This window comes from Dryobates pubescens, chromosome 1 (assembly GCF_014839835.1).
Source record: "Dryobates pubescens isolate bDryPub1 chromosome 1, bDryPub1.pri, whole genome shotgun sequence".
NCBI lineage: Eukaryota > Metazoa > Chordata > Aves > Piciformes > Picidae > Dryobates > Dryobates pubescens.
Genome location: NC_071612.1, coordinates 17,884,050 through 17,910,018, shown reverse-complemented (window position 1 = coordinate 17,910,018; position 25,969 = coordinate 17,884,050). Strand labels below are relative to the sequence as shown.

The following is a 25,969-nucleotide window of genomic DNA, read 5'->3' as shown; positions in this document are numbered from 1 at the left end:
CATTCCATTTATTTTCATTTTTAATTTAATTTCACTTTTAATTTAACTTTTAATGTAATTCAATTTAATTTCACTTTTAATTTAATTCAATTTCATTTTTTATTTCATTCAATTTATTTTCATTTTTAATTTAATTTCACTTTTAATTTAACTTTTAATGTAATTCAATTTCATTTCACTTTTAATTTAATTCAATTTCATTTTTTATTCCAGTAAATTTATTTTCATTTTTAATTTAATTTCACTTTTAATTTAACTTTTAATGTAATTCAATTTAATTTCACTTTTAATTTTTTATTTAATTCAATTTATTTTCATTTGTAATCGAATTCCATTTCATTTCATTTTTAATTTAATTCTATTTCATTTAATTTTTAATTTCATTCAATTTCATTTTTAATTTGATCCAATTTATTTCAATTTTTTATTTAATTCAATTTTATGTCACTTTTAATTGAATTTCATTTCATCTTTAATTTAATTCAATTTAATTTCATTTTTTCTTCTTCTTTTTTGTTTTGTTTTTTGGCTCCAGAGCACTTGCATTTTCCACCCCACCCTTCTGCCAGACAAAAATCTTGAGCTAGGCTTTCCCAACATCATCTGGAAATTCCTGACTGAAGTTGCCGAAAGAGAACTTTCTGTCCTCCTGTCTCTTGGAGAGCTCTTTTTAGAGGGGGAACAGCCCCACAGATCAATGCCTCCAAGAGAAGAGGCCTGCTTATGCCTGCTAAGAATAGCAGTCTGCTGTGTGCACTGCAAGGCTTTGGCTCTCTCTTTCTGACCAGTCTCCACACAAGAGAGACATGGACCTGGTGGGGCAGGTCCAGAGGAGGCCACAAAGATGCTCAGGGGGCTGGAGAATCTCCCCTGTGGGGATAGGCTGAGAGAGTTGGGGCTGTTCAGCCTGGAGAGGAGAAGGCTGCAGGAAGACCTTAGAGCTGCACTTCAATATCTGCAGGGGAGCTGCAGGCAGGCTGGGGAGGGACTGTTCAGAAGGGCTGTGGGCATAGGACAAGGAGCAATGGTTTGAAACTGGAGCAGGGCAGAGTTAGGTTGGACATCAGGAGAAAGCTCTGCACAGCGAGGGTGGGGAGACACTGGCACAGGCTGCCCAGGTTTGAGGCCTCACCCCTGGCGACATTCAAGGTCAGCCTTGCTGTGTCCCTGGGCAGCCTGCTCTGGCTGGAGGTGTCCCTGCTGCCTGCAGGGGGGTTGGACAAGCTGCCCTTGAAGGGTGCCTTCCGACCCGGTGCTGGGTGTGGGTCTGTGCAGCGCCTCCTCACAGCTCCGTTTTGCTCGCAGGGAGCAGGGAGGCAGCCTTCACCTACGCCATCATCGCCGCCGGCGTGGCGCACGCCATCACCGCCGCCTGCACGCAGGGCAACCTCAGCGACTGCGGCTGCGACAAGGAGAAGCAGGGGCAGTACCACAAGGAGGAAGGATGGAAGTGGGGAGGCTGCTCTGCCGACATCAGGTACGGGATCGGCTTTGCCAAGGTGTTCGTGGACGCCCGGGAGATCAAGCAGAACGCCAGGACGCTGATGAACCTGCACAACAACGAGGCCGGGCGCAAGGTGAGTGCCTCTGCCCCGCCGCGGCCTGCTGCAGCCTGCCAGCGGTGGCCCTTAGCTCTGGTCCGGTGCAGGACAGCCACAGTGTGCTGTAGTGCCAGCCAAGAAGGCCAATGGGAGCCTGCGGTGCATTAGTAGAAGTGTGGCCAGCAGGGCTAGGGAGGTTCTCCTCCCCCTCTACTCTGCCCTGCTGAGACCACACCTGGAATGCTGTGTCCAGTTTCGGGCTGCCCAGGTCAGGAGAGACAGAGACCTGCTGGAGAGAGTCCAATGAGGAGCTGAGAGGATGATGAAGGGACTTGAACGTCTCTCTTGTGAAGAAAGACTGAGAGCCCTGGGGCTGTTTAGTCTGGAGAAGAGAAGGCTGAGAGGGGATCTGATCAATGTCTATCAATAGCTGAGGGCTGGGGGTCAGGATGAAGGGGCCAGGATCTTTTTTTGTGTGTGTGGTACTCAGTACTGTCCTTGCCCTGGTTCCAGGACAAGGAACAACAGGTACAAGCTGGGACACAGGAAGCTCCATCTCAACAGGAGAAACTTTGGTATGAGGGTTCTGGAGCCCTGGGGCTCCTTGGGTGTGCTCCTGTGTGCCCTGCCCTGGGTGCTCCTGCTCTGGCAGTGGGGTTGGACCTGATGATCTCTGGAGGTCCCTTCCAACCCCTGCCCTTCTGTGGTTTCAGAGCAGACAAGGAGGCACCTCTGCAGGTCCTACAAGCTTGTTGGACCATCTGCCTGTCAAATATTTGTCTGAACATTACCCTTTCCAGCTGTAAAAAGGAGAAAGCAAACAAACATTTTGCCTGGGTAGTGCAATGGTACTTATGATACAAAGCTGGCTTGCTACCCTCTGGGTGAAGGGGATTCTTGTCAGGTTCAGACATGAACCTCTCACTCATATGCAAAGGGATCGTTTTCAACTCAGCTGCTTGAAGCTGGCTCTTTGTGTGAGGACTACCTCTAGAAGGAGAAAAGCACTGCAGCAGGGAGCCCAGGGGCTGACTCACTTTGTGCTCTGCAGGTGGTTTGTCATCTTGCACAGCAAGGTTCCCAACTCCCCCCAGTTACAGAATCTCACAGAATCAACCGGGTTGGAAGAGAACTCCAAGGTCACCAAGTCCAACTGATCACCCAACCCTACCTAATCAACCAGACCATGGCACTGAGTGCCTCATCCATCGAATCATGGAATCACAGGATTGTTAGGGTTGGAAGGGATCTCAAGGATCAGCCAGTTCCAACCCCCCCTGCCATGGGCAGGGACACCTCACACTACAGCAGGTTGCTCACAGCCACATCCAGCCTGGCTGCAATAACCTCCAGGCAGGAGGCTTCCACCACCTCCCTGGGCAACCTGTGCCAGTCTCTCACCACCCTTATGTTGAAGAATTTCTTCCTGACATCCAATCCAGTCTCTTCTTAAACACCTTCAGTGACATTGACCCCTTCTTTGGCACCAAATAGCTGAAAGCAGCTACTGCAGACCCTGGCTTGGGAAGCCAGGAGTTCTGCCCCTGCCACAATCCCCTTCCTGGGCATGAACACCTCGGGTTTGGGGCACTGGGCTGGTTTTCTGATTCTTAGTGGCATTCCTTGCAGATGCAAGACCTGATCTGGTCTGTGCTGCTCAGATCTTTGCAGGCCAGCTGTTCCCTGGCATTCCTCAGAGCAGCCTCTGTGGTGGAGGGGCTCTGATTTACACCAGGTACGAATGGTCAGGGAACTGGCTGAGAGAGTCAGGGTTGCTTAGCATGGAGAAGAGAAGACTTCAGGGAGACCTTGGAGCAGCCTTGCAGGGTTAGAAAGGGGCTACAGGAGAGCTGGGGATTTACAATGGCATGGAGTGATAGGACAAAGGGTGATGGTTTCAGACTGGAAGAAGCTGGATTTAGGTGAGACATCAGGAGGAAAATCTTCCCCACGAGAAGGGTGATGATGCTCTGGAACAGGTTGCCCAGGGAGGCTGGGGAGGCTCCAAGGCTGAAAGAAGTGTTCCAAGCCAGGCTGGACAGAGACTTGTGCAAGCTGGCCCAGTGCTGTGATCCAAACTGCAGTCGCTGTCCTGCTGATGGCCTCCTGCAGAGCCAATGGAAATCCTCCAGCTCTCTTGGCTCTCTCTTTTCCCATCCCCACTGCCTGCACTAGCACTGATTGTAGCATCTTGTTAGTGTGACTTAGAAGCAAATGGGAGAAGGAAGTTCAGAGCAGCAGTTAATTCGTGGATACTATTTTTGTTGTGGTAATTACCTCTAAGCTCTGAGACATCTCCGCTTACGCTGGAGCCAAGCAGACTGCATTCAACAAAAGCCATTTCCACCCCAAACAAAAGCACAACCAACCTTCCTTCCTACCTTCTCTCTCTTTCTTTCTTTCTTTCTTTCTTTCTTTCTTTCTTTCTTTCTTTCTTTCTTTCTTTCTTTCTTTCTTTCTTTCTTCCTTTCTTCCTTTCTTCCTTTCTTCCTTTCTTCCTTTCTTCCTTTCTTCCTTCCTTCCTTCCTTCCTTCCGTTCTTTCTTTCTTTCTTTCTTTCTTTCTTTCTTTCTTTCTTTCTTTCTTTCTTTCTTTCTTTCTTTCCTTCTTTCTTTCTTTCCTTCTTTCTTTCTTTCTCTCTTTCTCTCTTTCTCTCTTTCTCTCTTTCTCTCTTTCTCTCTTTCTTTCTCTTTCTTTCTTTCTCTCTTTCTTTCTTTCTCTCTTTCTCTCTTTCTTTCTCTTTCTTTCTTTCTCTCTTTCTTTCTTTCTCTCTCCCTTTCTTTCTTTCTTTCTTTTTCTCTTTCTCTCTTTCTCTCTTTCTCTTTCTTTCTTTCTTTCTCTCTTTCTTTCTCTTTCTCTTTCTTTCTTTCTCTTTCTCTCTTTCTTCTTTCTTTTCTTTTCTTTCTTTCTTTCTTTCTTTCTTTCTTACTTTCTTTCTTTCTTTCTTTCTTTCTCTTTCTTTCTTTCTCTTTCTTTCTCTTTCTTTCTTTCTTTTTCTTTCTTTTTTCTTCCTTCCTTCCTTCCTTCCTTCCTTCCTTCCTTCCTTCCTTCCTTCCTTCCTTCCTTCCTTCCTCCCTTCCTCCCTTCCTCCCTCCCTCCCTCCCTCCCTCCCTCCCTCCCTTCCTTCCATCCTTTCCTTCCTTCCTTCCTTCCATCCTTTCCTTCCTTCCCTATCTTTTCCCCCTCCTTGTTTTTTCCTGTTCACTGCTCCTGTAGTAGCTTTAGAGGTGAGGTTATGGTTTTTGCCCTGCCTGGTATCCCGTGTCTGGCTGTGCAGTGCAAACACAGCCCTTCAAAACACTAGCAACATTAACACAGAATTCTGAGGATAACTCAAGGATTAAGCACTAGCATTTGCTAAGCAAATAATCTGAGATCTCCATTAGCTGCTTCCAGGAGCATGAATGCACACACTGAAAAGCCTGGTGAGCACCCAGGCCCACAGCCTGCTCTGCTGTACAAGCACAGCGCCGCTGAAATAAAAAACCCCAGCGTGGTTTGGCCTCTGTGGGGAAGCTGCTTCCTGGAAAGGGCTGCTTTGATCTGCTAGGAGCTGGCAGGAAAGGTTTCCCAAGGGATGACACAGCAGCATGCAGATGGAACTGGCTGCTCACTGGAATGGCTTTTTCCACTGCAAAGTCCAAAGATGTAGGTGAAAAAGGAGTTGCATTTTTTGTCTGCATGCACCCAGGCTTGGACCTAGACTGGAGGAGCAGGGCTGCTGGTCCTGGAGCTGGCCCTGTGCTAAGGGCAAAGCATTCAGCAGCCTCCCTTTGAGGAGCTGAGCTCACAGTATCACAGTACATGAGAGGTTGAAAGGGACCTCCAGAGATCATCCAGTCCAACCCTCCTGCCAGAGCAGCATCACCCAGGGCAGGTCACACAGGAATGCAGCCAGGTGGGGTTGGAAAGTCTCCAGAGCAGGAGACTCCACAACCTCTCTGGGCAGCCTGCTCCAGGGCTCCAGCACCCTGACACCAAAGTTTCTCCTCAAGCTGAGGTGGAACCTCCTGGGCTCCAGCTTGCACTCATTATTCCTTGTCCTATCACTGGGTACCACTACAACGAGCCTGACCCCCACCCTTCAGATACTGATAGACATTGATCAGATCCCCTCTCAGCCTTCTCTTCTCCAGACTAAGCAGCCCCAGGGCTCTCAGTCTCTCTTCCCAAGGGGAGCTGCTCCTTGTGTTTCTCACCTCTGTGTGCACACCACTGCCTGTCCTGAAAGCCTGTGCCTGGAAGCCTCAGCTCCACGCATTGTTATCTGGGAGAACAGTGGTTTGTGCTATCTCTGGCCATCTGCCATTTCTCCAGCAGGCTCAGGAACTGTTCTGATCTGGAGATAATTCTACTACGCTTCTTCCTGCAGCCCTCACAGAGCAAAATTGCTGATCTTTGTTCGAACAAATCTCCCTCAGCTCTTCAGGGGAAAGAAAGCAGCAAGGCTGAGAGGAGGCATGTTCCTCTCCACCATCCCCTGGAGAATGCATAAACGATGTTTGTGCTAGAGAGATGCCTTTCAGGCTCTGCTCTTGTGTGAAAGATCACAGCATTTAAAGACAATTGGCAGAAGGAGGCCACCGATGGGTGTTTGGCAAGCTGGGTCTCTCCCTGAGCCTTTCCCAACAAAGCCTGTCTTGTTTCGGGGTGGTGCTCTCCCCTTTTGGAGCAGCATGGATCTTATCAGCCTCCACACAATCTATTCTTGGTGGCTTTCCTCTGGGCTACAAATTCTTGTCTACTTTTGCTCATCTATGGCTAGGTTGTTGATGATATTTATGCACCTAGGAGACAGACTGGCACCTCCTGGGCTTCCAGGAGTCAAGCAGATGTGCAGGTCTTATTGATTTGCTACCTTCACTGGTAGGCACCACTCTGTTATTCAAAACTCAGTCCTGCTTTGGTCTGACCGTGAGGAGATGCACTGTGTGCTGTGCCCTCTGTCCGAGGGCTCATGAATGACCACTGAAAAGGTCTTTCTTTAGTCTGGCACCAGTTGCAGGTGATTCAGGATGCAGGCTACAAAGCCTTATGTGTATTAGAAGAGTCATAGAATGGTCAGGGTTGGAAGGGACCTCCAGAATCATCCTGTTCCAACCCCACTGCCATGGGCAGGGACACCTCACACTACATCAGGTACATCCAGCCTGGCCTTAAAAACCTCCAGGGAATGAGGCTTCCATCGCCTCCCAGGCTCTTCTCAGTTGCACCATGGGACAGGACAAGGGGCAATGGATGGAAACTCCAGCACAGGAGGTTCCAGCTCAACATGAGGAGGAACTTCTTCACTGTTTGGTTTCCAGAGCCCTGGAGCAGGCTGCCCAGAGAGGTTGTGGAACCTTCTCTGGAGCCTTTGCAGCCCTGTCTGGATGTGTTCCTGTGTGACCTGTGCTGGATTCTATGGTCCTGCTCTGGCAGGGGGTTGGACTGGAAGGGCTCCAGGGGTCCCTTCCAATCCCTAAACTAACATCCTGTAATCCTGTGATCCCTGGGCAACCTGTGCCAGTCTCTCACCACCCTCATGGGCAACAACTTCTTCCTAACATCCAATTTCAGTTTCCCCATTTCTAGTTCTGCTCCATCTCCCCCAGTCCTATCCCTCCCTGACACCCTCCAAAGTCCCTCCCCAGCTTTCTTGGAGTCCCCTGCAGATACTGCAAGGCCACAAGAAGGTCTCCTGGGAGCCTTCTCTTCTCCAGACTGAACAACCCCAACTCTCTCAGTCTGTCTCCATCTCATTATCTTCTTCAGAACCACTGATAAGTGCATCTGTGTGAGCAAGGGATGACAGACTTGGCACTGCAGCCGGCAGGTCTGCTGGGCTTGCCAGGGAAGCTCAGCATAGGTAGAAACCAGCAGAGAACCACTGGCAAAAGCCTGATCCAAACTTTTTAGAGATCTCAGATCAAGACTTTCCACCTTCTCATAGTCTTATTTTACCTATGCAGATGTCCCTCTGTTTCCTGTGATGCCAACACCAGGCTTTGTGGATCAGAGAATAGTTTTGGTTGGAAAAGGCCTTTAAGATCATCCTAACTCTACCAAGGCTGGAGCTAAACCATGGCCTTCAGCACCACAGCTCTGTGTCTTGGAAACACGTCCAGGGATGGGGATTCAACCACTTCTCTGGGCAGCCTGTGCCAGGCTTTGAGAACCTTTTCAGGGAAGATTTTTCTTCTAATGTCCAGGTAAACCTGCTCTGGTGCAACTTGAGGCCATTTCCATTTGCCCTATCACTTGTTTACTAGGGAGAAGAGACCAAACCTGTCTCCAGCCTCCTTTCAGGGAGATACAGAGAGCCACAAGGTACTGAACCCCTGACACTGCCAGAGCAATAGTATAATTATCTGTCAGCTCTTTCTGGAAGTAACTGAATATTGCCTATCAGATGTAGTGGATTTCAGAGGCCACAGGTGGAGGACATCCTTGTTGCTTGTCCTCAACAGCCTTGGTAGTGCAATGCTGGAAAAATACACATGGGCAGTGAGGGTGCAGGGAGAAGCAGCCCCACCTGAGCTCAGCAATGTCCCCATTCCCAATGCCAGTGGTGCCCCTGGTTCCTGCAGGATGGGCTCCCACCATACCTCTGCTGCTGGGGTGGAGTGGACAACAGTTCACAGAATCATAGAATAACATAATGGGGTGGGTTGGATCTTAAAGCTCATTGAGGTCCAACCTCCTGCCATGGGCAGGGACACCTCTCACCAGCCCAGGGTGCTCAAGGCCTCAGCCAGCCTGGCCTTGAACACCTCCAGGGAGGAGGCAGCCACAGCCTCCCTGGGCAACCTGTGCCAGTGTCTCCCCAAGTTTCCTTGCTACTAAAGGACAGGGCTCTCTCCAACTCTCTGCTTCTCTCTCTATCTTGGCAAGAAGGGTGTCAGGGAGGGATAGGACTGGGGGGGATGGAGCAAAACTAAAAGTGGGGAGATTGAGATTGGATATTAGGAAGAAGTTGTTGCCCATGAGGGTGGTGAGAGACTGGCACAGGTTGCCCAGGGAGGTGGTGGAAGCCTCATCCCTTGAGGTGTTTGCAGCCAGGCTGGAGGTGGCTGTGAGCAACCTGCTGCAGTGTGAGGTGTCCCTGCCCATGGCAGGGGGCTTGGAGCTGGCTGAGCCTTGAGGTCCCTTCCACCCCTGACAGTTCTGTGATTCTAAGAAAGCACCAGGACCCAGGTCTTTAGCATACCACAGGCACAAGCCAGAGTTCCCAGGCTGCTTGGAAAGAGGAAGGGGCAGGGTTCAAATCCGGGGTCACATGCACCCTACGAAGCTGGCCCCGAGCAGCCTCGCAGCATTTGCCCAGCCTGGCAGGGAGCAGCTCTTGCTGACCTCCAGCAGCAGAGCTTGGGCTGCCTTTCCTCTTTGAATTAGGATATCCTGAAATGCTGATTCACTGCAGGAAGGAGCAAGCAGCACAGGGAGAACAAGAGGAGAATTCATAACAGCTGGGTCAGAAAAGAGAGAGGGAGGGAGAGAGAGAGATGAACCTCGAATTAATTGAGGGGCCTGATCCTGATTTGCCCTGCACAACTGCCACAGGAGGCTTCACCACTGCAAGACTGAATTGGCTGTTAGCAAATTTGTCTTCTCAAGCTCAGAGTTAATTAAATCACTGCAAGTATGCCTGGCAGCTATTTATGCTCCAGGAAAGAAGGAAAAAATTCTGATTCCCCCAACTGGTCCTGCTACAAAAAAAACCAACAAACCAAAAACAAAAGAGAAGAAAAAGGCAAATTGAGTACTGAAAGGTTCTGCATATTCTGGGCTGTAAACTCCTCTCTCTGAGAGTGTGGTGAGGTACAGGACCAGCTTGCTCTCTCCTCTCTTTCCCTCTCTGTGACATTGAAGCTGCACCAATGGCATCTTGCATCAGCGTTACCTCATGTTAAGCATAATGCAATGTTATGAGTCACTGTTATAAATCATGGGCACAGGCTGCACTGCAAGGCTTTTGCAATTCAAGAGCACATCAAGGTGGACTTTGATTCAGTGTTTCTCTTTGGAGGCACACCTAGGTGCAGTGGCTTTGCAGCCTTTCATCCTCTGAACTGGAAGCAGCGTGGCAGCAGCTCAGGGCCAGATCACAGCTGCTACACACACGTGGGGAGGGATCTTTTGGCTCCTCTCTGGGCCCCATGTCCTCCTGGCACACCAGCTGTACCCTGCTGGCACTGTGCTTGACGGGCAGCACTGTCCCTGATGGTCTGCTGGAAACAGAGCCCCTGCCATTAGCTGCTGGACTGCTGGGGTGCCCCTGAAAAGCTGTGCTCTTCCCCCCAGGCAGTGGCACCCCAGCAGGGCTGTGAGCCCACAAGCTGCACTCCTTCTCCACAGTAGGCAGTGGGCTGAGCCATAGGTATGAGAACAGTGCCGTCTCCCCATGGAATTCTTCCAGTCAGAAAAGACCTTTCAGATCAAACCCAACCATTGTTTAACTCTACCAAGGCTGGTGCTAAACCATGCCCCTCAGCACCACATCTCTCTGCATCTTCTAAGCACTTCCAGGGCTGAGGATTCAATCACCTCACTGGGCAGCTTGTTCCAGTGCTTGAGACCCTCTTGGTTCCCATACTTGAAGACTCAGTTCAGCAGAGCTGTTCATTCTCCAGAAAGTCACACCTCTAGTCAGAAAAAAAATCTAAATGTCAAGTTGTTGGGCAGCTTCTTTTCCTAGCCTGGTGCCTTTTCTAGCATTGGGCTGGATGCTTACAACCTTTCATGTGCTTCACCTGCAGGAACTCTGTTCTGTGCTGCTTCTTGTAGTCAGGCTAAGGAAAAGCAAAAGGTATCTTGAATGAAGTAGGGGCAGTTGGCTTCTCTGGAGGAGAGCTCAGCTCTTGCAGTGCTGTGGTGATTGCACACTGTGCAGGAAGTGGGTGAATGGAGCAACACTGGGAATGGGTAGATTGAGATTGGATGTGAGGAAGAAGTTGTTCCCCAGGAGGGTGGTGAGAGACTGGCACAGGCTGCCCAGGGAGGTGATGGAAGCCTCCTGCCTGGAGGTTATTGCAGCCAGGCTGGATGTGGCTGTGAGCAACCTGCTGTAGTGTGAGGTGTCCCTGCCCATGGCAGGGGGGTTGGAACTGGCTGATCCTTGAGGTCCCTTCCAACCCTGAACAATTCTGTGATTCCATGATTCTAAGTTCAGCAAAGTTCTGTGGAAGCAAATTCCTTCTGAGGTTAGAGGGTGAGTGTCCTGAGTGTGGAATAGCTGGGGAGACCTCCTGTGCTTTCCAAATGCTGCTCTCTCCCTTCACCCTTATTATGGTTTTCCCTGAAGGATAAATGACCAAACACTTCAGTCTGCCATGATCCTTGCACCATCCACTTCAGAAATGCCTTCTGGTTTCTCAGAGCTTTGCTTGAGGCTTGCAGCAGCTCTGTCACCCACGTCCTGCACTTCTCCTGTGAGCTGAAAGGATACTTAAGAAGCTGCCCAACAACTTACCATTTAGATTTTTTTCTGACTAGAGGTGTGAATTTCTGGAGAATGAACAGTTCTGCCTGAAATGGGTCTTAAAGTATGGGAACCAGGAGGGTCTCCAGCACTGGAAGAATTCCATGGGGAAACGGCACTGTCCTTATACCTATGGCTCAGTCCACAGTGGAGAGGGAGTGCAGCTTGTGGGCTCGCAGCCCTGCTGGGGCGCCACTGCCTGGGGGGAAGAGCACAGCCTTCCAGGGGCACCCCAGCAGTCCAGCAGCTAATGGCAGGGGCTCTGTTTCCAGCAGACCATCAGGGACAGGGCTGCCTGGAGGAGATTGGACGTGGCACTTGGTGCCATGGTCTAGTCGTGAGGTCTGTGGAGACAGGTTGGACTTGATGATCCTTGGGGTCTCTTCCAACCTTAGTTATACTGTGATACTGTGACACTGTCAAGCACAGTGCCAGCAGGGTACAGTTGGTGTGCCAGGAGGACATGGGGCCTAGAGAGGAGCCAAAAGATCCCTCCCCGCATTTGTGTAGCAGCTGTGATCTGGCCCTGAGATATCCCTGCAGGCAGCACAGCTGGCTAAGAGTAACCAAACCCTTGGGCTTCTGTATCCAGCTGCCTCTCAGCTCCGTCAGGAGGAATGTCTCTATTGGCAGAAGCACACCAGCATACAGCTCACCTCTGTTTGGAGCTGCTGAAAACGATCATAGACTCCAGAGAGTCTAGGAGCCCAGCTCTGAGCAGAGCAGGCCTGGGTGAGGCTTCCCTGATACTGCTGGCACCAGCAAGCAAGTGATATTAAAGCATCAGCAGCACAGCCACACTTCTTGCAGTTCAGAAGGCAGCAGTGCCCTTCCAGCTCTGCTTTTACATTTTCCAACCCTTTTTCACTTTTGGGGTGGGTCTTTGGCTGGGGCACAGAAATGATCCCGAGTTTTGTATTCAGAATCTTCTAGTCCTTGATGTTAGGGATGCACCTTAAAGAGAAAGCTGCTGGATGGTTTTCCTCTTCACTGGAGGACGCTAACTGCTTGTGGCATGATCAGGGCTGTGGCGCAGTCCTGGGTTAGAGTGGATTGAAGTTGGGAAGTGCGTTTCAGGATCACATTTTGTTTGCACTGGTTAGGCCACACCTTGAGTCCTGTGCCCAGTTCTGGGCTCCTCAGGTTAGGAAAGATGTTGAGATGCTGGAAGGTGTCCAGAGAAGGGCAACAAGGCTGGGGAGGGGTCTGGAGCACAGCCTTGTGAGGAGAGGCTGAGGGAGCTGGGGTTGCTTAGCCTGGAGAAGAGGAGGCTCAGGGGAGACCTTCTTGTTCTCTCCAACTCCCTGAAGGGAGGTTGTAGCCAGGTGGGGGTTGGTCTCTTCTCCCAGGCACCCAGCAGCAGAACAAGAGGACACAGTCTCAAGCTGTGCCAGGGGAGGTTCAGGCTGGATGTTAGGAAGAAGTTCTTCCCAGCAAGAGAGACTGATCGTGGAGGTGGTGGAGTCACCATCCCTGGAGGTGTTTAGGAGGAGACTTGATAGGGTGCTTGGTGCCATGGTTTAGTTGATCGGATGGTGTTGGGTGATAGGTTGGACTTTATGATCTCGAAGGTCTCTTCCAACCTATTCTATTCTATTCTATTCTATTCTATTCTATTCTATTCTATTCTACTTACAAGCTCCTGTGAGGGCCTCTGAGGCAAGGAGCTAACAGGGCTGTGCTCCAGACCCCTCCCCAGCTTTGTTGCCCTTCTCTGGACACGTTCAAGTGTCTCAATGTCCTTCTTAAACTGAGGAGCCCAGAACTGGGCACAGGACTCAAGGTGTGGCCTAACCAGTGCTGAGTCAGCTGTACAATATTTTTGCCTAGCTGAAACTGGATGGATGGAGGCAGTTTAGAAGGATTATACATGGATCTTGTGCCTCACTATGACCAGATGGAATATCATAGACTCACAGAATGGGTTGGGTAGGAAGCGTCCTTGAAGACCACCTAGTTCCAACCACTCCACCATGGACAGGGACACCTCCCACTAGGTGAAGTTGCTCAAGGCCTCATCCAGCCTGGTGTGAGGCCTGGAGCACAGCCCTGTGAGGAGAGGCTGAGGGAGCTGGGGTTGCTTAGCCTGGAGAAGAGGAGGCTCAGGGGAGACCTTCTTGCTCTCTCCAACTCCCTGAAGGGAGGTTGGAGCCAGGTGGGGGTTGGTCTCTTCTCGCAGGCAGGCAGCAGCAGAACAAGAGGACACAGTCTCAAGCTGTGCCAGGGGAGGTTCAGGCTGGAGGTTATGAAGAAATTCTTCCCAGCAAGAGAGATTTGCCATTGGGATGTGCTGCCCAGGGAGGTGGTGGAGTCACCATCCCTGGAGGTGTTAAGAGGAGATTGGACATGGCACTTGGTGCCATGGTTTAGTCTTGGGGTCTGTAGTGACAGGTTGGACTCGATGATCTTTGAGGTCTCTTCCAACCTTGGTGATTCTGTGATTCTGTGAATGTTGGAAGGGACTTTAAGGACCATGTAGTTGGGAGCCCCTTGCTGTAGGCTTATGTGAAGAATAATAACCTCACAGTGAGCAGGAGCTGTTTGGGTGCTGCAAAATTTCTGCTGGCCATGCAGTAGGAGTTGCAGGAAGAGGAAAAGCTCATTAGCTTTCCTGGAATGATTTTGGTTGGAAGAGACCTGTCAGATCAAGTCCAATTGTCCACCCAGCACCACCAAGTCACTACTAAACCATGTCCCTCACCACTACATCACAGCAAAGTTTGGGTTAGAATCACCCAATTATAGAATGGTTTGGGTTGGAAGGGACCTTGAAGACCACCCAGTTCCCACCACCCCACCATGGGCAGGGACACCTCCCATCAGCCCAGGTTGTTCAAGGATGCATCCAACCTGGCCTTGAACACCTCCAGGGATGGGGACATCCACAGCCTCCCTGGGCAACCTGTGCCAGAGTCTCCCCACCCTCACTGGAAAGAATTTCTTCCTCATCTTCAGTCTCAGTCTCTCCTCCTCAAGCTTAGATCTGATCCCTCTCATCCTTTCACAGCAAGCCCTTGTAAAATCCCTCCCCAAACATATGTAAAGATGCTTCTGATCTGTGTAACAATGCCTCTGACCAACCTCCCAGACATGGCTGTGAGCCATAGCCAAGGGAAGGAGCGTCCACCCACAGACCCAGACCCAGTTAGAGCACGTTACCCATGGTAAACCCAGCCCTGGCCCACCCTGCAGTTTGCCTGCTCTGTGTAAGTCCTTCTCTTTGAGCAGTCCAGCCTCCAGGGCTGGCACCACAGCTCAGCTCAGTGAAAGTAGAAAAGGAGTCTTAGATGAAGCCCAAGCCTTTCCTGGCAGCTTCATCACCACACGCTTGCTGGGGGAGGGGGGGTTGGAGAGAAGGGGAGGTGGCAGTGGTGTGGGAGAGGGCAGCAGGATTTCCAGCAAGGCCAAGCACTGAGTTTGGAACAAGTCCAGCTCACTGAATGGGAAAACTCCCATTGAGGTTGGTGGGACCAGAGCTGACTGCTTCCAAAAATGCCATCCCTAGTGAGTGCTTGCAGGGTACCACAAGGCTCTGCTGGGCACTTTCCAAGGTGTGGGAAAGATAACTCTAAACCACACATTCTGTGCACTCCTGCAACATTTTCATAGCATCACAGAGTTGTCAGGGTTAGAAGGGGTCTCAAGGATCATCCAGTTCCAACCCCCCCTGCCATGGCCAGGGACACCTCACACTACAGCAGGTTGCTCACAGCCACAACCAGCCTGGCTGCAAACACCTCCAGGCAGGAGGCTTCCACCACTTCCCTGGGCAGCCTGTGCCAGTCTCTCACCACCCTCATGGGGAACAACTTCTTCCTAACATCCAAGCTGATCAATCTTCCTAATGTCTAATCCAAATCTCCCCTCCTCTAACCTGGATCCATCCCCCCCAGTCCTATCACTCTCTGACACCCTCCAAAGTCCCTCCCCAGCTTTCTTGGAGCCCCCTGCAGATACTGCAAGGCCACAATTAGGTCTCCTGGGAGCCTTCTCTTCTCCAGACTGCACAACCCCAACTCCCTCACTCTGTCCTCAGAGCAGAGCAGCTCCAGCCCTCTGCTCATCCTCGTGCCCCTCCTCTGGACACCTCCCAGTACCTCCAGATCCTTCCTGGCACAGAGGCTCCAGAGCTGGATGCATTTTGTTTGTATTTGAAAGGATCAAAGTGCTGGTTTATGGCTTTCCTACTTTGTTGGTTTGGGGAGGTTTTTTTTAAAGATAATAGTCTTAATACAAGTCCCAGCTTGACAGACAAGCTCTGTGTCTTCTCAAGAGCCCAGGGGAAAGATGAAGGGAATGTTAATGTGAGGCTGAATTATGAGAGGGAATTGGACTGCACGAGAGCTGTAATCCACAAGAAGGAATTTTTCATTCCACTTGTCCTCCACTTCCAGCTAATCAGAAGCGGTGATACATGGGCCCACTTGCATTTTGGCTTTCAGCTCCCTCCTATATCTTCTGGGGCTGAAAAGTGCATTCCTGCTGTAGGCTGCAGAGGAGGCGCTGATGGATGCAGGGTCGCTCACCTGCGGCCGTGGCCCCGCGGCCTTCTGGCGTTGGGAGCAAGCCCTGCGCTTCGTGGAGATGCTTCCCAGGGCTGACAGCCTCTGCTGCTGCTGCTGCTGCTGCCACTCACAGCTCAGACTCAGGGCCAGGGGCTTGCCATAAATAACCTCAAATGCCACAGTTGGCACTCGTGCACCTTTAGGGACGGAAAGAATCACTTTGCAGTGAGGGAGCTGGGGCTGTGCAGCCCGCAGAGGAGAAGGCTCCAGGGGCACCTCAGAGCTGCCTGCCAGTGCCTGAAGGGATCCTGCAGGAAGGCTGCAGAGGAACTGTTCCTGAGGGTGTCTGGAGCCAGGCCAAGGGGGAATGGTTTGGAGCTGAGGCAGAGCAGGGTTAGAGTGGAGCTGAGGAAGAAGTTCTTCGGTGTGAGGCTGGTGAGACTCTGGCACAGGCTGCCCAGGGAGGCTGTGGCTGCCTCCTCCCCAGGGGTGTTCTAGGCCACGTTGGATGAGGCCTTGAGCAGCTGAGTCTGGTTGAGAGGTGTCCCTGGGCATGGCAGAGGGGTTGGAGTGGATGATCTCTGAGGTCCCTTCCACCCTGAGCCATTCTGTGATGATTCTTGAGGGAGAAGCTTAACTTTGTGGACATTAACCAGCAGCTCCTTCTCTGCTATGTGCAGCAAGGGCAAGATGCAAACTCAGAGATCATACCCAGGGGGTCTGCAAGCTGCAGCCACAGGCAGGGCTCAGCCTGATCTGATTTTGGACCACAGCCCCAGCCCCAGATCTGTGTAGTGCAGGCCCCAAACATGGGAAGCCACTCAAGATGCAGCATCACCAGGGAGATACTCAGTCCCCAAGAGAGGACAGAAAAAGGCCAAGGTATTTGGAAACCAGCACCTGAACAAGCTCCAAGCTGTGAGCTGATGATTGTGGCTCTACATGGGGAAGACTTCCTCAGCTCTGAGACTCACTACCTGCCACTCTGCCCAAGAACCAGGGCTGGATGGAGTTGACCAGCTCAGGCTTAAAGCAGCTTCATCAACCCATTGCTGTGGCTTCAGGGTAAATGATTCCTTCATCTGTACTGAGGGATAGCAGGGTGTCTGTGTTGGGTCGAGATTACCACACCAACTATTTTGAGAGAATTACCCCTCCCCCCAAAAAAATGAAATTGCCAGACTAGCTCAGTGGGGTGGAAGCAAATGAAGCTTCACTTAGAAGGAAAACTACAACCCACAGCAAACTCCTGGCCAAGCTGTCAGCCCTGGGCTTGGATGGGAGCTCACTGTGTTGGGTTAGGAACTGGCTGGAGGCTGAGCCCAGAGAGTGGTGGGGAATGGTGCCACAGCCAGCTGGCAGCCAGGCACCAGTGGTGTCCCCCAGGGATCAGTGCTGGGCCCTGTGCTCTTTAACATCTTTATTGATGACCTGGATGAGGGCATTGAGTCCATCAGCAGTAAATTTGCTGACGACACCAAGCTGGGGGCAGGAGTTGATCTGCTGGAGGGTAGAGAGGCTCTGCAGAGGGACCTGGACAGGCTGGGCAGATGGGCAGAGTCCAAGGGCAGGAGACTGAACACTTCCAAGTGCCAGGTTCTGCACATTGGCCACAACAACCCCAGGCAGAGCTACAGGCTGGGGTCAGAGTGGCTGAGAGCAGCCAGGCAGAGAGGGACCTGGGGGTGCTGGTCGATGGTAAGCTGAACATGAGCCTGCAGTGTGCCCAGGCAGCCAAGAGGGCCAATGGCATCCTGGCCTGCATCAGGAACAGTGTGGCCAGCAGGAGCAGGGAGGTCATTCTGCCCCTGTACACTGCACTGATTAGGCCACACCTCGAGTACTGTGTCCAGTTCTGGGCCCCTCAGTTTAGGAAGGAGGTTGACTTGCTGGAACGAGTCCAGAGAAGAGCAACAAAGTTGGTGAGGGGTTTGGAACACAGCCCTGTGAGGAGAGGCTGAGGGAGCTGGGGTTGCTTAGCCTGGAGAGGAGGAGACTCAGGGGTGACCTTATTGCTCTCTACAACTACCTGAAGGGAGGCTGTAGCCAGGCGGAGGTTGGTCTCTTCTCCCAGGCAGCCAGCACCAGAACAAGAGGGCACAGTCTCAAGCTGTGCCAGGGGAGGTTTAGGCTGGATGTTAGGAAGAAGTTCTGCACAGAGAGAATGATTGCCCATTGGAATGGGCTGCCCGGGGAGGTGGTGGAGTCGCCATCACTGGAGGTGTTCAGGAGGAGACTTGATGGGGTGCTTGGTGCCATGGATTAGTTGATTAGGTGGTGTTGGATGATAGGTTGGACATGATGATCTTGAAGGTCTCTTCCAACCTGGCCTATTCTATTCTATTCTATTCTATTCTATTCTATTCTATTCTATTCTATTCTATTCTATTCCATTCCATTCCATTCCATTCCATTCCATTCCATTCCATTCCAACCTAGAAATATGAAATGCACTGAATATGTACAAAATAGACAGCATTTACATAGATTTACAATTTATACACAGCACAAGAACCCCCCTGGACAAAACCAGGGGGCTACCAACAGCTTTCACCTATGCCCTGTCCCTAGACAAAGGAAGGAGAAAGAGGAGAAAAGCAGAGAGTAGTTTGTTAGTACTTAGCCACAACAAGAAGGCAGCCAAGGTCAGCAAGCCAGCAGAAGCCAGCAGTCAGTATCTGCTAGAGCAAAGAAACCAAGAAAAGAGAGTTAGTTTACACAACTCACCCTCTGTTAGTTATCAGACCACTAGGATTATTTAGTCCTTGTCATTATTTTCCCTTTCCATCCAGTGGTGATTTATTTGCCTTCTACCACTTCCTGCTCAATCTGTGGGAAATTTCCTAGGCATCAGCCTAAAGCTGCCAGTGTCTACCCACAGGACAAGGGGAAATGGATTTCAGTTGAAGGAGAAAAGATTTAGATTGGATCTTAGGAAGAAATTCTTCCCTCCGAGGGGGGAAAGGCTCTGGAGAGGATTGCCCAGAGTGGCTGTGGAGGCTTCCTCTCTGGAGAGGTTCAAGGCCAGGTTGGATGAGGCCTTGAGTAGCCTGGGCTGGTTGAGAGGCATCCCTACCCATGGCAGGGGGTTGGATTGGACCAAAAAAAACTAGAAATGGGTAGATTGAGATTGGATGTTAGGAAGAAGTTGTTGCCCATGAGGGTGGTGAGAGACTGGCACAGGTTGCCCAGGGAGGTGGTGGCAGCCTCCTGCCTGGAGGTGTTTGCAGCCAGGCTGGATGTGGCTGTGAGCAACCTGCTGCAGTGTGTGAGGTATCACTGGCCATGGCAGGGGGGTTGGAACTGGCTGAGCCTTGAGGTCCCTTCCAGCCCTGACAATTCTGTGGTTCTATGATGCTGCCAGTTTGGCCTGGAGGGGTGTGATAGATGAGGATGGGTTAAACCATCACAAGGGTCCTGGCTCTCCCTGGAGCTGCTGAGCTGGAGTGCTAACTCTGTCTCTCAAGTATGCAGGGGTGCAGAGATGCTTTTTACAGGGGGAGTGCATTCAGGCCTAGGATTTTGGCCTGCTTTGGAGGGAGCTTTGTGGTAGCTTTGGCCTAAGGAAGCTTTGGAGAACTGTGGGCTAGGGCTTTCTTTGTATTTTCTATGCTTTGCACTGTAAGATGTGGTTTATTCATAGCATCTCCATTTAAACTTCCTGATTCTACCCAATCCTGATGTGCAGTGCTTCGGTTAACTGCTTTGAGAAGAGATAGAGAGCTCTGTGGCACTCCTTCAACAGAGACATGAGGCCAGGCTCTGCACTGAGAACAGTTTTGCTGCACAAGCAGGCAGGGTTGGTCCTGCACATGGAAGTCACACTGAATTAGGCTGAAGATCTTGCACTGTGCAGTCTCCTTCACCATGTCTCTGACCAATGACCCCTCTCCAGCAGCTCCAGGTTTCCATGGAATTCTTCTGCAGTTCTGACCCAAACCTCTAGAGTCTGAGCTTTAGAGTCCAGGCTTTTTAGTCTGGTGAGGAAAAGACTGAGAGGGGATTTAATGCATGTTTATCAATAGCTGAGGGCTGGGGGTCAGGAGGGAGGGGACAGGCTCTGCTCAGCTGCACCCTGGGATAGGACAAGGGGCAAGAGATAGAAACTACAGCACAGGAGGTTCCACCTCAACATGAGGAAGAACTTCTTGACTGTGAGGGTGCCAGAGCCCTGGAGCAGGCTGCCCAGAGAGGTTGTGGAGTCTCCTTCTGTGGAGCCTTTGCAGCCCTGTCTGGCTGTGTGACCTGTGCTGGATTCTATGCTCCTGCTCTGGCAGGGGGGTTGGACTGGAAGCTCACCACAGGTCCCTTCCAACCCCTAACATCCTCTGATCTGTGATCCAGGGACATGATCCAAGATGAGTCAGCAACCTGAACTCAGTCACCTGGGCTAAGCAGAGACATTCAGTCCATCATGGAGATTTGGTTAAAGAGGAAAGTTAAGCCAAGGTTTGGGTCAAATGCTGCATTAGACACTTGGTGGCAGAAAGCTCTGAGGTCAGGAAGCCCTGAACATTCACCAAGAGCAATAATTGCTAACATTTGCTGCACAAATGGAACTTCTGCTTTAATGGGGGGGGAAAAAAAGTATTTCCAGGTATTTTGATGTAAACAACTAAAAAATCAATACATGAAGAACAACCTTTTAGTCCAAGGACACAAACAAGACCTGTTTGTGGTACTGGGAGAATGCAGAATGGATCTATTAAAAGAGAAGGGTCTCAGGTAATTGTAGAGAGGATGCTTGGCTCTGCATGCCCAATTAGTTCCAAGAGGCACCAGGATTAATTCATGTTAGAACTGGTTATTGGAGTGACCCTGAGCCTTCTGGTGGAAGTCAGCACCTAATGGACTACATTTTGGTTCTCTGAGGCAAACAGAAAGGAGGTGGCAGAAGGCACAGAGTCTAAATCAGGTCTAAGCCAGCAAAGGCTCATAGAATCCACCTGCCTTTCCAAAGGCACCTCCAGGGCACTCTGAGGTCTCATGTGCCCACTCACATGAGGTCAAGTACTGCACAGCCCTGGGGCTGGTCACCTAGATCCAGAAGCACCCAGTGCTAAGATGTCCTGAAAGGTTTAGAATGAGAGTGACATGTTTTGGTTGGAAGAGGCCTCCAAGATCACCCAGTCCAACCATCAACCCAACACCACCATGGCCATCAAACCATGGCCACAGCTTTCTTGAACACCTCCAGGCATGGGGGACTCCACCACCACCCCCCTGGGCAGCCTATGCCAATGCCTGACCACTCTTGCAGCAAAGAAATCTTTCCTAATCTCCAACCCAAGAGCCCTGGCACAATGTGAGGCTGTGTTGCTATTGAACAATGTCCATAAACATCTATTGCTGCTGCTCTAGCCACAGGCTCTCCTGGTAGTGTCATCTGGAGGCCTGCAGCAAGGAAATCAGCCTTGCCTTAAGCATTCTGGATGTGATACTAAACCTGAGACCACACACAGAGCTGTGAGTACAACCATGTGTCCTCTGACAGTGATACCCCCACATGGGACTGCAACAGAGTCAGAGCACATAGCTGTTATCTTTGGGTACAGAAACCCTGCAGTCCTCCAACAGTTAACTACAGGGAGGGTACAACAGTGTGACAATAAAGAAGTTCAATAAAGAGTCAAGAATATGCAGCCAAAAAGCTTGGGTGGAGACCCTGGAGAAAAAAGAGAAGCTCTAGGAAGAGTATTGTGGGCTGCATCCAAAGCAGTGTGACCCACAGGACAGGGGAGGGGATTCTGCCCCTCTGCTCTGCCCTTCTGAGATCCCACCTGCAGCACTGCCTCCAGCTCTGGTGCCCACAGCATGAGAGGGACATGGAACTGCTGGAGAGGATCCAGAGGAAGTCACAAAGCTGATCAGAGGGCTGGAGAACCTCCCCTGTGGGGACAGGCTGAGAGAGTTGGGGCTGGTCAGCCTGGAAAAGGCTCCCTGAAGACCTTAGAGCAGCCTTACAGTGCCTGAAAGGGGCTCCAGGAGAGCTGGGGAGGAACTTTTGACAAGTGCCAGGATGAGGGACAATGGATTGAAGTTGGAGAAGGGCAGATTTAGGCTGGAGGTGAGGAAGAAATTCTTCACCATGAGAGTGGTGAGACGTTAGAACAGATTGCCCGGGGAGGCTGTGGCTGCCTCCTCCCTGGAGGTGTTCAAGGCCAGGTTGGATAAGACCTTGAGCAACCTGGGCTGGTAGGAGGTGTCCCTGCCCATGGCAGGAGGTTGGAGTCATCTGATCTTGCCCAGAGCCCTCACCTTGGATATTTCCAGGCATGGAGCCTCAACCACCTCCCTGGGCAACCTGTTCCAGTGTTCCACCACCCTCCTGGTGCAGAACTTGTTCCTCACATCCAATCTCAATCTGCTCTGCTCTAGTTTGAAGCCATTGCCCCTGGTCCTCTCCCTGCAGGCCTTTGCAAACAGCCTTTCTGCAGCCTTCCTGTAGCCCCCTTCAGATATTAGGAACTCCCTGGAGCCTTCTCTTCTCCAGGCTGAACACCCCCAGCTCCCTCAGTCTGTCCTCATAGCAGAGCTGCTCCAACCCCCTGAGCATTTTCATGTCCCTCCTCTGGACCCTCTCCATCAGCTCCAGGTCCTTCCTGTGTTGAGGGCTCCAGACCTGCACACAGCACTGCAGGTGAGGTCTCAGCAGAGCAGAGCAGCGTGGCAGAACCACTAAGGCCGGTAAGTGACACAGGAAGATGAAGAGGTTTTGCTCAGACTGGATGAACCTTAGGAAACTCCACTTTCTTCTGCACAGGAGGCAATTTTCATTGACAACAGGCCAGAAGATCCTTGTTAAAATTCTTGGCCTGGAGAGGGGTGTGCTGCTCTTGACAGCTGTTGGGCTAGAGAGATAGGCTTTGCTGGTAGGATCTTATCTGTGATAAGTGGAAGCTATTTGAACACATGGAGGTGTGGATCCATTGTCCCAGTTGCAACTGGAAGGGGGAAAACTCCTAGTTCTACCATTTCATTTGGAAATGGTCTTTGTGGAAGACTGACTAGGGGAAAAAGATTGCAATTAACACCAAAACTCATGTTGCTTTCTGATAATGTGACCATTTGGACCTGTAAACACCCAGGGTGTGGGAAAACACAAGGTGTGACTGTGAGCAGCTTTCTGCCTTATGGGAACTCACATTAGCTGCAGGCTGATTAGCTGGAGGACTGTTGGGAAATCTCTCTCCAGATGACAAGAATAGCTGCCACTTGCCTCAGCAGCTGGCACTGGATGAGAGCAAGATGAGAGCCCACCCAGGCCACAGCCACCCTTGGCAATGGGCTTCAAACCTCTGCACCAGGATAGGTTGGAACAAGGTGGGGGCTGGTCTCTTCTCTTCAGTAACAAGTGATAGGATGAGAGGAAATGGCCTCAAGTTGCACCAGGGGAGGTTTAGGATGGACATGAGAAGAAACTTTTAAGCCCTATGAGGAGAGGCTGAGGGAGCTGGGATTGCTTAACCTGGAGAGGAGGAGGCTCAGGGGAGACCATCTTGCTGTCTACAACTCCCTGAAGGGAGCCAGGTGGGGGTTGGTCTCTTCTCCCAGGCACCCAGCACCAGAAAGAGTGGACACAGTCTCAAGCTGTGCCAGGGGAGGTTTAGGCTGGATGTTAGGAAGAAATTCTTCATAGAGAGAGGGAGATTGCCTGTTGGAATGTGCTGCCCAGGGAGGTGGTGGAGTCCCCATCCCTGGAGGTGTTTAGGAAGAGCCTGGCTGAGGCACTTGGAGCCATGGTTTAGTTGATTAGACGGTGCTGGGTGATAGGTTGGACTTGATGATCTCAAAGGTCTCTTCCCATCTGGTCTTTTCTTCCCTTTCCCTTTCCCTTTCCCTTTTTCCCTTTCCCTTTTTCCCTTTCCCTCTTTCCCTTTCCCTTTCCCTTTCCCTTTCCCTTTCCCTTTCCCTTTCCCTTTCCCTTTCCCTTTCCCTTTCCCTTTCCCTTTCCCTTTCCCTTTCCCTTTCCCTTTCCCTTTCCTTCATTTCAAGGGTTCTCAAAACCTGACACAGCCTGTCCAGGGAGGTAGTTGGATCTCCACCCCTGGAGGTGTTTGCAAGAGGCAGAGCTGTGGTGCTGAGGGCCATGGTTGAGCTCCAGCCTTGGCACAGTTTGAGAATGGTTGCACTAGATGAGCTTAATGGACTTTTCCAAAGCCATCCTATGACTTCATGATCTCTTCACAATAGTGTGGCTGAAGGGACTGGAAGTAAGTTTGAGACAGCTCAGGTGCTCTTTCCTGCTGAATGAACAGCAGGTGGGCAGGGCAGGTCATGGCTACACCTTCGTGTGCCGGGGACCAGGTTGGGAGAAGTCTGTTAGCTGTTAGGAGTGAAGCTTATGGAAGCCTCTCTGTGAATCAATCATGAAGGCACCTCGTGCTGCTTTCCAGACCCAAGAAGTTAATGTACAAGTGAAGCTAAGGACTGTTGTGTTTGCCTAAAGGCAGCACTGAAAAATTAGTGTAGAGACACTTTGCAATCAGCTGAGATGGTTGGTAGAAAGGAAAACCCATCAGGTCTTTACCAAAACTGCTGGCTTGGAGAACTGACATTCATGTCATAGAATCACAGAACTGTCAGGGTTGGAAGGAACCTCAAGGATCAGCCAGTTCCAACCCCCCATGGGCAGGGACACCTCACACTACAGCAGGTTGCTCACAGCCACATCCAGCCTGGCAGCAGAAACCTCCAGGCAGGAGGCTTCCACCACCTCCCTGGGAACCCTGTGCCAGTCTCTCACCACCCGCACGGGGAACAACTTCTTCCTCACATCCAATCTCAATCTCCCCACTTCTGCTTTTGCTCCATTTTTGTTTCAGCCTGAGAAATGTTCCTTGCTCTGAATTGTTTGCCAAGTCCTTGAGGGTTAACTCTCAGAGCTAGGTCTGAACTAAATGCAGCTATAATTAACTGTGTGTGTGGCTATGGGCTGAGCATCTTTGGAAGCAATACTCAGGGATATTCTTTTGCAGCTACCACTCTTGCCAGTACCTGGCTTTATTAGTTTAGCACAAGAGGTGTTTGCTGATGAGTTGCCTGGAAGAGGCAAGGCTGTGATTTGGGTTCCTATCACTCTTTGGAAGGTTTTCTCTTGACAGCTTAAGCATTTGTCAAAATGCTCTACCTGGTTGCTCCTAGGTCTCTGCTAGGCAATGCCAGCACTGCTTCATTTGAGAGCTGCACCACCAGTTACAGGGGAGGTGGAGTTCAGTGGGAATGACTCAGCCCTGTACCATTCCTCTCTCTGTGAGGAGGATGAATTCCAGTTGTGTCATTTCCTGTTTTCCCTAGCTTTTTTTCACTTGAAGAATGACTCAGGCTCCGTGACACAGCCCAAAGTGATGAGCAGCAATCAAAGGATCACAGAATTGTCAGGGTTGGAAGGGACCTCAAGAATCAGCCAGTTCCAACCCCCCTGCCATGGGCAGGGACACCTCACACTACAGCAGGTTGCTCACAGCCACATCCAGCCTGGCTGCAAAAACCTCCAGGCAGGAGGCTTCCACCACCTCCCTGGGCAGCCTGTGCCAGGCTCTCACCACCCTCATGGGCAACAACTTCTTCCTTACATCCAGTCTCAATCTCCCCTCCTCTAGCTTGGATCCTTTTCCCCCATCCTATCACTCCTTGACACCCTCAAAAGTCCCTCCCCAGCTTCCTTGGAGCCCCCTGCAGATACTGCAAGGCCACAAGAAGGTCTCCTCAGAGTCTTCTCCTCTCCAGACTGCACAACCCCAACTCTCTCAGTCTGTCCTCAGAGCAGAGCAGCTCCAGCCCTCTGCTCATCCTCATGGCCCTTCTCTGGGCACCTTCCAGCACCTCCAGATCTTTCCTGGCACAGAGGCTCCAGAACTGGACCCAGAGCTCCAGCTGTGGTCTCAGCAGAGTGGAGCAGAAGGGCAGAATCCCCTCCATGGCCCTGCTGGCCACACTTCTCTTGCTGCAGCCCGGGATACGATGACATCCCTGCCTGAATAACCCCCAAGACTTGAACTCACTGAGCAGGAGAAGTGAGTTTTAGTTCACCTTATCTGGGAATACTTCCAGTTTCTTCAGGGGATGGGATGCTAAAGCAGAAACTCTAAGCACAGTTACTTTCTCTTTAAAAGAGAAGCCAGGTCATCCTGCAGTTTGATGACAGCTTGAGGCACTGATGTTTAGAAGCCCAGCCTGAGGATAAAGATCTCTGTCAAAAGGTCAAACCTAAAAGCAGTCACCCTGGGCACAGGATGCTAGAAGAATGATTCTGACTTTGGAAAGGTCCAGCTTGGCAGGCATCCCTCAGTTAGGATTCCATTGACTTCATTGCTCTGATCCATACATTGACTGCAGGGCTGAGCTCCCAGGCTAAAGCAGGGGTTAGGGTAAATGGTATTTTCAACAATGGGTACTCAGCATCTATTTAATCCATGGCAACATACCTCAGAGGTCTCTCTGGCTTAGAAATATCAGTGGGTT

At 51.0% G+C, this 25,969-nt stretch overlaps 1 protein-coding gene across 1 annotated transcript in view; it reads left to right on the top strand.

The window, feature by feature from the left end:
• Positions 1-25,969, top strand: part of LOC104309532 (protein Wnt-7a) — a 76,231-nt gene that overhangs the window by 31,630 nt on the left and 18,632 nt on the right. The window contains exon 3 of the mRNA XM_054161870.1: positions 1,306-1,577. Within this exon, the coding sequence (XP_054017845.1) occupies positions 1,306-1,577 (272 nt within the window). The remainder of the gene's footprint in view (positions 1-1,305; positions 1,578-25,969) is intronic.